General features: G+C 40.0%; 2 protein-coding genes across 3 annotated transcripts in view; one reads left to right on the forward strand and one right to left on the reverse strand.

Annotated features, from left to right (window-relative positions):
• LOC107228000 (glutathione S-transferase 1) overlaps window positions 1-12,621 on the forward strand; it is a 148,519-nt gene that overhangs the window by 51,942 nt on the left and 83,956 nt on the right. The gene's annotated exons all lie outside the window — the stretch shown is intronic.
• LOC107218636 lies at window positions 10,917-11,726 on the reverse strand. The gene has a single exon (XM_015656563.1). It carries the CDS (start codon window positions 11,724-11,726, stop codon window positions 10,917-10,919), a length of 810 nt encoding a protein of 269 aa, XP_015512049.1.

Here is a 12,621-nt window from a genome sequence, read left to right on the forward strand (position 1 = left end):
AGAGTATATGTATATTTTCTTGCCTATAGAGCGAGTAAAGCCATCCTCCCTGTGACGGCAAATGCGTCCAATATGAGTCTTGCATTGGTTGAATTCTGATGTCGCAAAATTGGTACGCGTTGATCGATGGGTTTATCAACATCGTTATCTCGCATTGTTGAGACGTTGATACCTCCTTAGGAGGGATCTCCATAGAGCAAATGTATCGGTGCTCCACAATTGTACACCCGCCTATATATACAGAGTCTGCCAGAAATTATGTGCGGCGGTCCGCTGACATAATTATATACGGCGGTGATGGTTGTACATGTGTTGACTCATTCAGCCCCACTCCGAGCTGAGAGGCTGGCCACGCGTGCCTGCGATATAGATAGTAAGCCGCTCGCTCCAATAGGAGAATATGGACCACTATAATAATTCTGCCTGAGTAGAATACGATATCCGAATGAACAACACGGGATAGCGATTCCCCTCGTAAATACTCGGTCGTGAGGGAGAATTCGAAGTCAGGCGCTCGAGACTGTACTTCTCTTGCGATGGCTAATAACTGTGCCGCACTCAGAGAAAAATGTGGTTGACTTTACTATAAAAAATAGTGTGCTGAGGGGACAATACGAATTTATGGTTAATAGAACTTATTGCATTATGTTGTTCCGAACTATGAACTTATCGTTACATCTGACAAAAGTTGTATGGTTAACGGTACAATAATGAAGACCTGACCATATTTAAACATTAGTGCGATAAACGTGTCGTAATAACGATTTTTAACAGAGTTTATTTCGACAAAAGTGGTAAAATATTCAAATGCAGTATGACAATTCGATACAATAATTTCTGAATAATGTTTTGATGAACTATTTTATATTTATATTCGTAAGTCTAGCTTTAGAAAAATGCGTCCGGCGTCCTCGAGATCTAGCGTCCTAATCCCTGCCTCTAGCACGTCGTCATCTCGCCCGATGATAACGTGAGACCAACGAACAGTCAAACCCTTGTTCTCGGCTTTGTTTATCTCTAGGCGATAGGAGACCTCTCAAATTCACCCGGGGCTCTCTCGTATACAACGACAAAAAGATTTCGTCGTCAAACGTGATAAACTTATCGTTACTCGATTTATAATTTGGAAATTCAATACAGAAATTTTAGATTGCAGTTTGTTAACTTTACTATATGAGTTGAGTAGCTTCATCGTAAATGTATAGTAAAACTGGAATGAAAAAAAATAGATGAGGAACTCGTAGATAATTTATGTCAATGACTTTTCGTGAGCGCAGACACCATTTTGACAACTTATCAGTAGCTACAACGCGCTGAAAACGCATTTTGGATCGATTGAAACCTGGAGCATTATTTTTAGCTAACCAGGGCTCGAAACCCTTTCGCTCGCAATGTTCAGATTATAAGTCGGGCACCCTACCTACTACGCCAAACTAATTTATGGGAACCTATGACTTTGTTTGATTCATGATACAATGTACGGTCCATACGGGCATCTGGTACTTTATTTTTCTCCCTGGGACATATCTGAGCCCGGGCATAGCACGCAACATCAGGTAGAGTGATGTCTTCATCTCTCTCAATGGCATACCATTCTGCCCTGATCTCTTTGATGATGTCAGGATTTTCTAGTGCCTCTTTCTTGCTCCGGTAACCTTGTAATTTGTAGGGCAATCCACACGACGTTTGCTTTGGCAGGTCAGGGTATGCAGCTACGGCTCCATGAGTCAAGGGAGTCACTGGTTCGCAATCTCCGAAAATATCTTTGTCGACGGATTCCAGAATTGCGTAGTAAATATCTGTGTGAGATCGTGATCTTTTCTCACATCCAAACTCGAACAAGTCAGCTCTTAAATCTTCTAAGTTTAGCTTCGCCCGATGATATTTTGTTCGGACTGCGGAAACTTTTTCTGGATCAAAGTGTTTGTTTATAGCAAATAGAGCGTTTCGATCTATACGACTAGGTTCGTAGTTAAATGCAAATCCTGCCCCTGGCACCTGTGGTGCAAGAAACTTTGAATTTGGTGCAGACATTTCTATATATACGAATATTTTCTTCCAATCAAGGACCAGATTTCCTGTATGACGGGTACAGTCACTGAAAACTGATCAATAAGATTATTCCGTTTATCAAGTGAATTCAGCAGAATGTTTAGTAAATTCCAAGTACCGTAAATGAAAATTACAAATATACCTAATACATTTACTGCACAACGAAGTAAGTTCAAAATACCCTTTTACATATTTCCAACTTAGTTAACCAAAATGACAAAATTTTAATGCACATTTATTGAGAATGTTAGTAATTCACTTTGTAACACAAAATTTGTAATTAGATTTTCAAATATTTTCAACAGTGTATGTATAGTTGTTGAAACTATGTTCTTATGATCTTGTCTGAATAATTACTGTATTAGCGTTAACCATATTTAATTCGAGTCAAACTATGTATGGTGCATTCAACTCTGCCAAAAGTTGCATGAATCATCTCAGGTGGTCCAAATTCTTATCCGTAAATAGTTGAATATAAATTAGTTAATTGGGCTATACCCTGTACTGTCGAAGACTATAGAACGAAGCTCACGGCACGATACCAAAATAATTCTGATGAACATCTATAAATGGTGAACATTAAGAACAAAAATATAGTTAATTGTAGTATTATTATAGTACCTTTGACGTCCTTGCATCAACTATGATATGTATGATAAAATTGATATTGTGTTCATAGTGCGCCAAACGATAATTTGAGTATATTTCACCGTAAAAATTATCGACACGACTGTGATATTTCAACTACACAGATTTTCAACTATATGTGCAAATTTTTCTCTAAGCGCGTAACCAAATTCCCAGAGTAATCGAGTGAAGGCTTGCCAAATAACAGGTAGCCATTTTGGATTTGCGTTGTCGGAAAGTACTCGAAATTCGTTTGCCGATTCTTTTGCTTGGTGACCGAGCCTGAGTTTCGCGTTATGGAGTTGAATAAATTTTGCTGTATTGAAAATTTTTAGTATAGTCACGGTTCCGAATTACATATTTTTTGTTTTAAATTTACGTAAAGCCCGAATTTCGCTCTACAAGCCGCTGGTCAAGTGGCGATATCGTATTATTCAGTGTCGCCTCTCGTGTAGGTCGCGACTTGCCGAATTGGAGTGTTCGAATTAGTGAATAGCGTCTTTGAGGACTTTGAGAAAGTTCTGAGTTCCGATGCGTTGCGATTGTGTTTAGTTGAGTTTGTGTTCAATTGAGTTTACGTTTGTAACCCTTGATTAAATAATCATTAAGGTTGACGTTTCTGTTGTATCTATTTAGGTAGCGGTTGAGATGCGAAGTTTGTGTTATTGAGTTGTAACTGCGTCTGAATTACGATTGACCTTAAGGATTTGTTTAGTTGAGTTTCGCATAGTTTTGAGCTCTGTAGGTTTTGTTTCGTTGTACTAAGTCAAGATTAGAATTACACATTTTTTTCTTCGTCGAAATCACAAATAAATGTTTCCCGTTACTTGTAATCAAAATTTCGAATATCATCAAGAAGAATACTAAAACGTTATACCTAGTACAATCAGAATTATGTAACAACCGAGTGAACTATTACAGTTTTCACCGCACAAGTTATAGAGATCGGCACTACACTCGTTTACCTTTAATAAATCAGAAAATTTCTCAACCATCACGCATTAAAAATTAATAGACGATAAATGATTCCAATCAGAAAGTATACAATAAATATGTCCCGTCTCCTCGCGTCGATGGTACGATACCTGATGAGGTTGTAAATCTCACCACCCTTTTGGTGGAGTAAAAAGGACGTCACGCAAATACGGGAACCCGCGCGCCAACTTTATCTTGCCCGGTGCTTTTATTTTAAGAAAACTTAACACTTTATTCAAGTATACGTTTGTTACAACGAAGATTTCAAGTTATAGGTATGGAATTAAGAAGTTAGTGAGTGGACGTGAAGCTAACAGTCAAACAGTGGATGTGACGATAATAATTCGATGGTTGTCGCTAGACTGACTTCCGTGATTGACAATTTCGAGGTCCTTAGAAAAGAAGGCGTTGTCGTTTACTTCGTTATTCGAATATTAAGAAATAGATGATTGGTCAAGCAGATCGGAAAACCCAAGAAGGAGGTCCAGAGGTCGCCAATCACGGAAGAGTTGTAGTTTAAATTGCCAGATGGAAAATCTGGCGAAAATACTGAGAAAATAAAAAATGTGCGTAGGCTTAAAACGAGAATGCACTCTATAATAATATTATATTACTGACAGCTGGCACGCAGATTTGACAAATTTCTTAACTTAGAAACTTCCCGAGTTTAAGGAATAAAATCCGAACGTGACGGTTAGCGTGGACACAAAGATTAAAAATATTCAAAAATTGTCCATTTGGCAGTGTCTCACATTAGAGACGCAAAACATAAGGTCGCCGTATGGACGGAGAATAAAAAAGCAGAAGTTGAGAGATAGAGTTTGCCAGCTTGTCAGATGAAGGGTTTATAGCCTTCGTTTATGGCCTTCGTTTATGGTGGTCAGGTACGAAAGCATTTTTCGCATCTGACCGTCCATCGGGTGAAAATTTAAATATAAGACAAAATCATCGAAAGACAGTACAAACGATATTACGATAACTATAGTTGTTAGTCTAGATGCTGCTTGATACGCAACAAAATATGTAAAATGTAAGATATCTCATTAAAAATTTAGAATTAGGTCCTTTTACCATAATTTCAAATAACAATATAAACCAAAAGAGGAGATAAAGAAAGAAAAACTTCTGATTTACTTCAAACCGAATCTTAAAAGTACCAAGTTTTCGACCTGAAGATTCTATGCCCACCACACGCCCTCATCATGGCGGAAGACAACCCCGTATTCCTATGAATGTATCCATGATTTCAATGTCCATCTTACCACACGTATTGATAACAGATATCATACGTTACAGCAACGAGATGTATATCATCGATATGCAAGACCTTCGAGGAGAGAGTGGCATCTTCCGTACAAATAAATGAGATGACCATATTGAGATGCTGCAACTACATCATACACCACCTGATAATCTCCATTGTATTGGACTTGTCCATACTACCTAATGAGATTCGACGGACTAACCAGTGGCTAACTGACTATCACCATGGGCTCACCCTGGAAGTGGGCGACAATATCCTTCACGAAACAAAGGAAACCTTAGAATCATTGAGTAAAACAAAAACAATTTTTGTTAAAGGGGTGGAAAATGCGAACATACTACGAATTCACTTTAACAACGTAGAAAACCCAGAGAACCATGAGTGCCCGGCCATGTCTCAAATTGAAACATCCGGAATTCCATGCAACGAAGACATCAAACTCGATTCAGGGTACTACTGCTCTTACCAAAATGCTTTCTCATTGATGATTTACATGAAGACCCGCTACCAGCGACCGACACCAACAACCAAGGATAAGCAATAAATACCGACGATCCGAATAACGAAACGCCAAGCCCGTTGCAGTCAGAGGCTCTGCAGTTGTTAAAGAACGTGGTTTTCGCCTTTAGAGAAATGTATAGTCCATAACAACAATGATTAGCAACTGTCACACTAACTGTACCATGAATACGGGAACCACCTTTCTCCTTATTATTAATGACAACCTACCTTCGTTACAACCGGCATAACCCACATTCCTAATACATGGGTGAAGATAGTAATGAGGATCAATTTTATTTAGTATCACAGGAACCAACATGGACATCAAGGTGATATTCTTTTTCCGTCTGGTCTGGATGACAACCGCACTGAACACTTACGATTTCGACTCTAACATGATGAACATAACCACGGTCTCACTCCTTGAAGTCAGGTCCTGTGATGTACCCAAACTTCAGCCGATCCCCACCAACATCTAAATCCAATTACTCCAGCTGACTGACTGCTCCGAAGCTGAATTCATCCAGTGTAAAGTGGAAATCCATTGGCACGTCTTCCGTTGGGGAATGAACTATCATGTATCAGTTGTAGATAATGGACAACGAGAATACATCCACTACGTATCTACAGAGGAATGCATTCAAATGCAACTATACAAATCCTGGAGACTCGGGCTAACTACCATCATCACGTCACTAAGGCCAAATGACACGGTAACATAGACAATTAGTCTGGGAGGAGCTACCGGTTTTGACGGAACATGCAAAGGAATACAATGCACAGACCAATATAGCACTTGGAATAATGTTATAATTCAAGAACACATAAAGATCATGCTGACGAACTACAGGACAGATTAAACTAAACTCCAACACAATTATCCTTTAATGTGGAATCAACGGCGACTTTAACAAAGTAAACTGCATATACAATGAAGGCAGAAACACTTTTGCGTAACAGTGCCACGACATTCGTTCTACCTCGATATGTACGACATGTAGTACGAAGGGGAAGCCGTTAAGATCAACAGTAACGATGGAAACTACGAAGAACTTTACACAGTCACTATCCAAGACCTCACCTTTGCCTTTACCAAAAACGGTCAACAACAACAGCTATACGGTCTTTCACTGGTACGTGCGGAACACCCGAAAATATTAATCGTGGAGCAACCAAAAAAGAACGCGTTCACTCATAGATAAACCATCTCAACAAGTAATCTGGATACGTTTACATATGTCAATTTGAAATTCGTCTACATCAAAAGACACTCGAGGGCGCAGATGATGACCCTATACCGAGATGTCTTTACACAAAAATGCAAACTTGAGCAACAAGTATTAAAAAAATCTTATCAGCAACGGCTTCAAATAACTCTGACGAATTTGCAAACCATCTTATGAAAGGACCAGGCTACATGGCGATGCCCGCCGGAGAAGTCATTCATGTTATCAGATGCATACCCGGCGATGTAAATATCAGGAAAACCTAAGACTGTTACCTGCAACTACCAGTATTGAAAGGTAATGCTAGCATGTTTCTATCTGTCAAAATCCAAATGCTGTTCAAAACTGGAGTACGAAGAAATTGTATCCCTTTCGTGCCTATAACGTACTACTTCAACGAAAAATGGTATAAATTAATGCCTGAATTAACATCAGCAAAAGAACCTGCAATCATCGAACCATTGAGCGACATTTATTCATCCAAAAACCTGGAGGGCTTACGCGATCACATCATTTCCCCGCGGAAAGACTCGCAATATTAAATGATATGGCAAGATGAATGTCCAGACAAGAAATAGTCAACAAAAAACTGTCCATCAGGCAGTTCCTAACTGAGGATACCATACAGAATTTTTCTGAATATATCTGGGCGCACGTGTGGAATTAGTGAATTTCGAAGCCTACAGCGCTGGATTGCTGGGAATAATCTACCTTTAACAGATTATCAAGGTCCCTCTAGATACGGTAACACACACCTGCACATTGAAAGACGCATACGGATGCATCCTCCACATGCTGGGTGCTGTATGGGATTCTTTAATCAATTTAGTGCTACATCTCGCCCGTAACAAGGAAACAAGGAACGCAGATCCAGAGAAACCTACAGAACCATCCCCTATAACACATCATCCCAATGGCCTAAATATATCTTGGAACTGATATCTCCACCTGACGATGTACCCTAACTCATCGATGAATATGGAACCCAAGCAGGAGGCCGTAGTCCCGACGCCGTCTTCTAGGAACGAATTTACTTCAACCGCAGCACCAGCAGGAAATCAAAAGTTAACTTCTTTCCGCAATCCCAATGTGAACAATTCTAACAAGGAAGAATGATCGAGCATATCTCACTATTCTTATATAAGAATAACGGTGTAACAATCGACCGACTCGTTACAATTTTTTCCTTTCTGTTTCATAACCCCTACACGCCCAACTTCAGTACGAGAATCTGGCGATAGACGGAAAAGCACTAGATAACGCCTACTTACTCTAATCTAGCTATACATCACTAAATTGCAAATTAGACTTCCCTGAAAGTCACGAGATCCTCTTATTTAGTATTATTAACATTAATTATAGTCTACGAAAAACCCCTAAAGGAGGTTTTCTAGGAGCGCATATACTATCGTGACATTATAGGCAACCCCATCTTACATGAAGTAGTTCTGTCAGTAACAATGCCGTAGACATAAGCAGCATCTATACCCGAGAATATTATATTTATATCAAATACTCATATATATGTACATACATACATATTATCCTTCAGGGATATATATAAATATATATGTATGTAGGCAACCCAATCTTACTCGAAGTAGTTCAGTCAGTAACGATGCCGTAGACATAACGAGCATCTTTACCCGAGAATATTATATTTATATGAAATACTCATATATGTGTACATACATACATATTATCCTTAAGGAATATACATACATATATATTATATATATTATATATATTATATACATATTATGAATATTATTTCCCTATATTATAATGCTAAGATATTATTAATCAGATATTGTTAATTGGCGTATTATTATTATTGTTATTATAATTGCTATCATATCGAAGTATCTAGGGAATATTGTTATTCTTACTATAACATAAAGTAGACAACCTTAATGTTGCTTAATTGAATAGAACATAGTCAATGCAATACAATATCAAACTTCGCTATGGGTAAATCTTGTTCAAGTCGTGCTGTATCACCGTCAGAATAAGGCTATTGTCACGTGCGGAGCGGTCTCGCACGCGACTGACTTCACCCTCCAAGATAACCGTAGAGGCTTATATTTATTTTTGTGTGGATAAGAGGTGATCGTCCTCTACAGGGCGATCCTTGAGAATAAGCTTGGAGGATTTATTGATATTATTATTAGAAGTTTTGATGGAATGCAAGCTTTAATGAAATCAAATAGCAAGAAAATTGGTGACGAGGCAGCTTACAGAAAAAATGTTCTTAACCTAATGTTTTCATTCATTCGTCTACTCACTCTTGGGTGGTTTCTACTCACTCTCTCACTTGATTATGATTACACTTATCACTACACGGCTCGACTGAGTTCGTGGCACAGCTTTAAACACTTATTCTAACTTCAAGGACTAACGCCGCGACGCGAGACGCTTTTGAATACCGCTTGTGAAATTAGAGGGGTTCCCTCTCTAATTGTCGGTGATTCTAAGTCTGATACTCTTCACACAACAGCCTTGGAGGATCCGGGTTCCGTAGATGTCGTTCTTAGCTGTGTCTAACGGGACTAACTTCGCTCGCTCGTCCGACACCCCTTGGAGCGTCGGACAGCGAGCAAGATTTTTGCTGATTTTACAATTTTGAACAAAGGCTCGCCTCGCGATGATCATTCTTGAAGCGCGTGATCTCGCGCTCGACTCATCCCGGTGTTGATTATACCCGGGATCTGGCGGGCGCGGGAACGCTGACGTTGCAGCGGTCAACTGCGCCGCTGCGCTTTCGTCGTGCCACGAACTGAATTATAAAATATTTATTATGTGTATTTAATAATGAAATTAAGGCTATGCTTCCTCGTCTACTTTGAAAGTAAATATTAATAAGTAATGAGATGAATGCATAATGATATATTTATGTATGTGTACATGCGGCATGCGTGACAGCGTTACAGAAATATTCTCATTCTAAAGTGTACACGCTTGTTACGTGGGGGTGTGCATGTGCTGAGCGGTGGTAGTTAATGATTAATCAGTAATCAAAGATGCTCCCACGTAACGACAATGAATAAAAATAAAAACTAAGAAAGACTTACTTCTCGATAAGTCGGTAATGTGGGTACGTTGTTGCCTAGTCCTATGCAGGTCTGTGAGAGTTGTTTAAATGGTTAAGGCTAATTTATAATGAAATGAGATAGGGTAGCGTTCAAAATAGATGGTTGAATATGATTTTGATTGGTAGAAAATAACGTATATTCTTCAAACGATTAATGATGATATTGTAATCGGGATCCTGAGATGCTTTCGACAACTAACAATTTATTTAGGTAGTTTTTTTATTGAATTAATGGTTAAAGCCAAGTCGTATCAAAAGTGAAGTTTATTATGTTACAATGAAATGAATTTGGTTCTAAAGATCTTACAGAGGCTTTTACTTATAATCAGGTTGAATTTCTAAATAACGCGTCTCGCTATGTTTTCGATGTTCTGACGCCGGACTTATCGTCTGCCTGCCTTTCATGAACTATTTAGGAGGTCAGTACTGCATCCGTGCATTCATATGTGTTTTACCACATGAGGGAGGTGTTGCTCTGCTTCGTCGCGTTAGCGCATTTCCGGATATAGCCACATCTCGATATTCGAATTGCAACAATGCGTTGAATGTCGTACGCGACTTACTCTCAAGAAAGCCTTTCCAAATGTAGCACGTATTCTCCGAAACGCGTATACACTCGCATGTCCCCGAGAACGGATTAGAAGACCGAGCGCGGTCCAAGTTAAATAAACAAGCCTCCCGTGTAGCGGGTACACTTCAGTGATCGTAAATCCGAGACCCTCGGCCCAAACGTGGCCTATGTTTTCATACACGCGATAGCGGAATATACGCCTGCTATGTCCTCCGCATGAAGCGTACGTTTAACAGCAATATGTATTCGACTATGTCGAACGTTATGGATCATTGAGAAGACGTCTAGCGCCAAAAAACAACGCGATATAAGAAATTATGAATAGTTAAATACTCATATTTTTGAAGATGATGATCGTCGACCACAGATGGCGAACTGGGGGTGGCGAGTCTAGAGGTGATGGTCGGCTGGTTGTAGAGTATCTCTTTGTTGATACGATGCACACTATTATGTATTGTCGAAGCTCCTTCATTGCGAAGTTGCCTCGTAATTTTTTATATATACATTTTTTTCTTATCGAATGTTTAGTTATGTTTTGACTTATTAGACTCTTCATTCACGTAGATTATGTATTGAAGGGCGTCACTCCTTCTTTGTTGCGTCCGGTGTTTAGAGGTTCGTTTTGATCTTTCTTCTCACTACGTTCATCAGTGTTAGATCTTGCCGCATAGAAATGGCTCTAAATCGCTCTGTTCCTATTCCGTCTGGCAGATTTCTTCGGTCGTTGCGGTTGTTGTACCAACCATCTGGCATCTCGAATGGCGTTCGTCCTGTTCCGGTCACACAGCTCCAGTTTGCTACTTTTCCGCTTCTTGTTTCTCCTGGTCCATCGTCTTTGTAAAGTTGGAATCCGAAACAATATGCTACTCCCATTTCAGCGGTAGCGCTGACGGCTGCGGATGTCGGCTTAAGATTTCGCTCATACCATTTTTCCGTGTCTGCTATTTCGCTAGGTCTTGTGTGTATGACATGAGTTTCTCCACCCATCATACCTACGTTTTCGAACACTATCTTGTCTGTTCTGAAAGTGTCCGTGTTTCCTAGTATATCCGATAGCGATATCAGATATCTGAGGTGGAATCGGGTTCCTGCCACATATTCTGTGAATGAGGTCCCTGTTATTCTGAATCCCGCTAGTCGTTGTCCAATTTCTGGATGTCGTGGTCCAATTAGATAGAACTTTCCAGCTAAGGAAGTTGTGAAGTCCGAGTTCGGTGGTTTTCCAATATGGAAATTTAGCGTTGGCTCGGCATCTTGTGATGCGAGTGCCATGACCATGTCTCCGGCTATTCCTAGTGAGGGTATTTCCTCAAATAGGTTATGCGTGTTTTCATTGATTGCTGCTGCGTGGTATCCTCCGAATCCTTGTACTGCAGTTGTCGGTAGTGGCGGAATTGCAAGTAGGGTCTCTTTCCCCATCTTGCTTTGAAATAAGCAAAATCTCTTCATCGTTTTAAAGTTCAAAGTTATTTAATTTATATGTTTATTTGGCTCTTGTGGGGAAAACCTTGCGGCATAAAAACCCACGACGATTTGACAATTGTGTATTTGCGTATGTAAGAATGTATAGAGCTCGCTAGCTCGTGCCGGTTCCATGACTACTGATCACACGACAAAATATTACCGACAAAATATCACACGACAAAATATCACGGGTGCGTTTTATGTACCTCAATGTGTGCGTGGAATCTCGGATGCGTGAAATTTTGTCGTGTGATATTTTGTCGGTGATATTTTGTCGTGTGATCTTTAGTCGTGCTACCCTCGTGCCACTGCGATCTCGCGTATTTTACGTGTGTTACTCGTATTGAATTTCGTTTGATTTGCGTATTATTTTCGATTGAATGTTTGTGATGCCCTTTACCGAGGGTTCGTCAGCTGTTGCTGTCCTTTTTGGTAAAGGGTGTATGGTCAAAGGTCGGAGAATCTAGAAACTTACGGCCGCTCACCTCGATCATTGACCATCGAATGCGTATGGTTTTACTCAGCAGAGTCGCATGTGAAGGGATCCAGGGCCCTTTCGCCTGAGCGCCACCGACGATCGTCGCTCGATGGACGACCGTGATGAACTAACTCAAAATGCACATTGCTCGCTCGGCTCCTTGTCCACACGAGATTTGGCATCCCCCGCTGACGCAAGTTGAGCGAGCGCGGTTAGCTAGGAGATCGCAATGGCCCGAACGCAAATTATTCTCAGTCACTGAACAGTACAGAAGTCATTTCTGGTGCCTATGCGGTCCCAAATTTCTGATTTTTTCTTTTTTACGTGAACATCTGCAAAACCCTAATTCTTTAGTGGCAAAGACCGATTCAT

This window comes from Neodiprion lecontei, chromosome 1 (genome assembly GCF_021901455.1).
Source record: "Neodiprion lecontei isolate iyNeoLeco1 chromosome 1, iyNeoLeco1.1, whole genome shotgun sequence".
Classification (NCBI taxonomy): domain Eukaryota; kingdom Metazoa; phylum Arthropoda; class Insecta; order Hymenoptera; family Diprionidae; genus Neodiprion; species Neodiprion lecontei.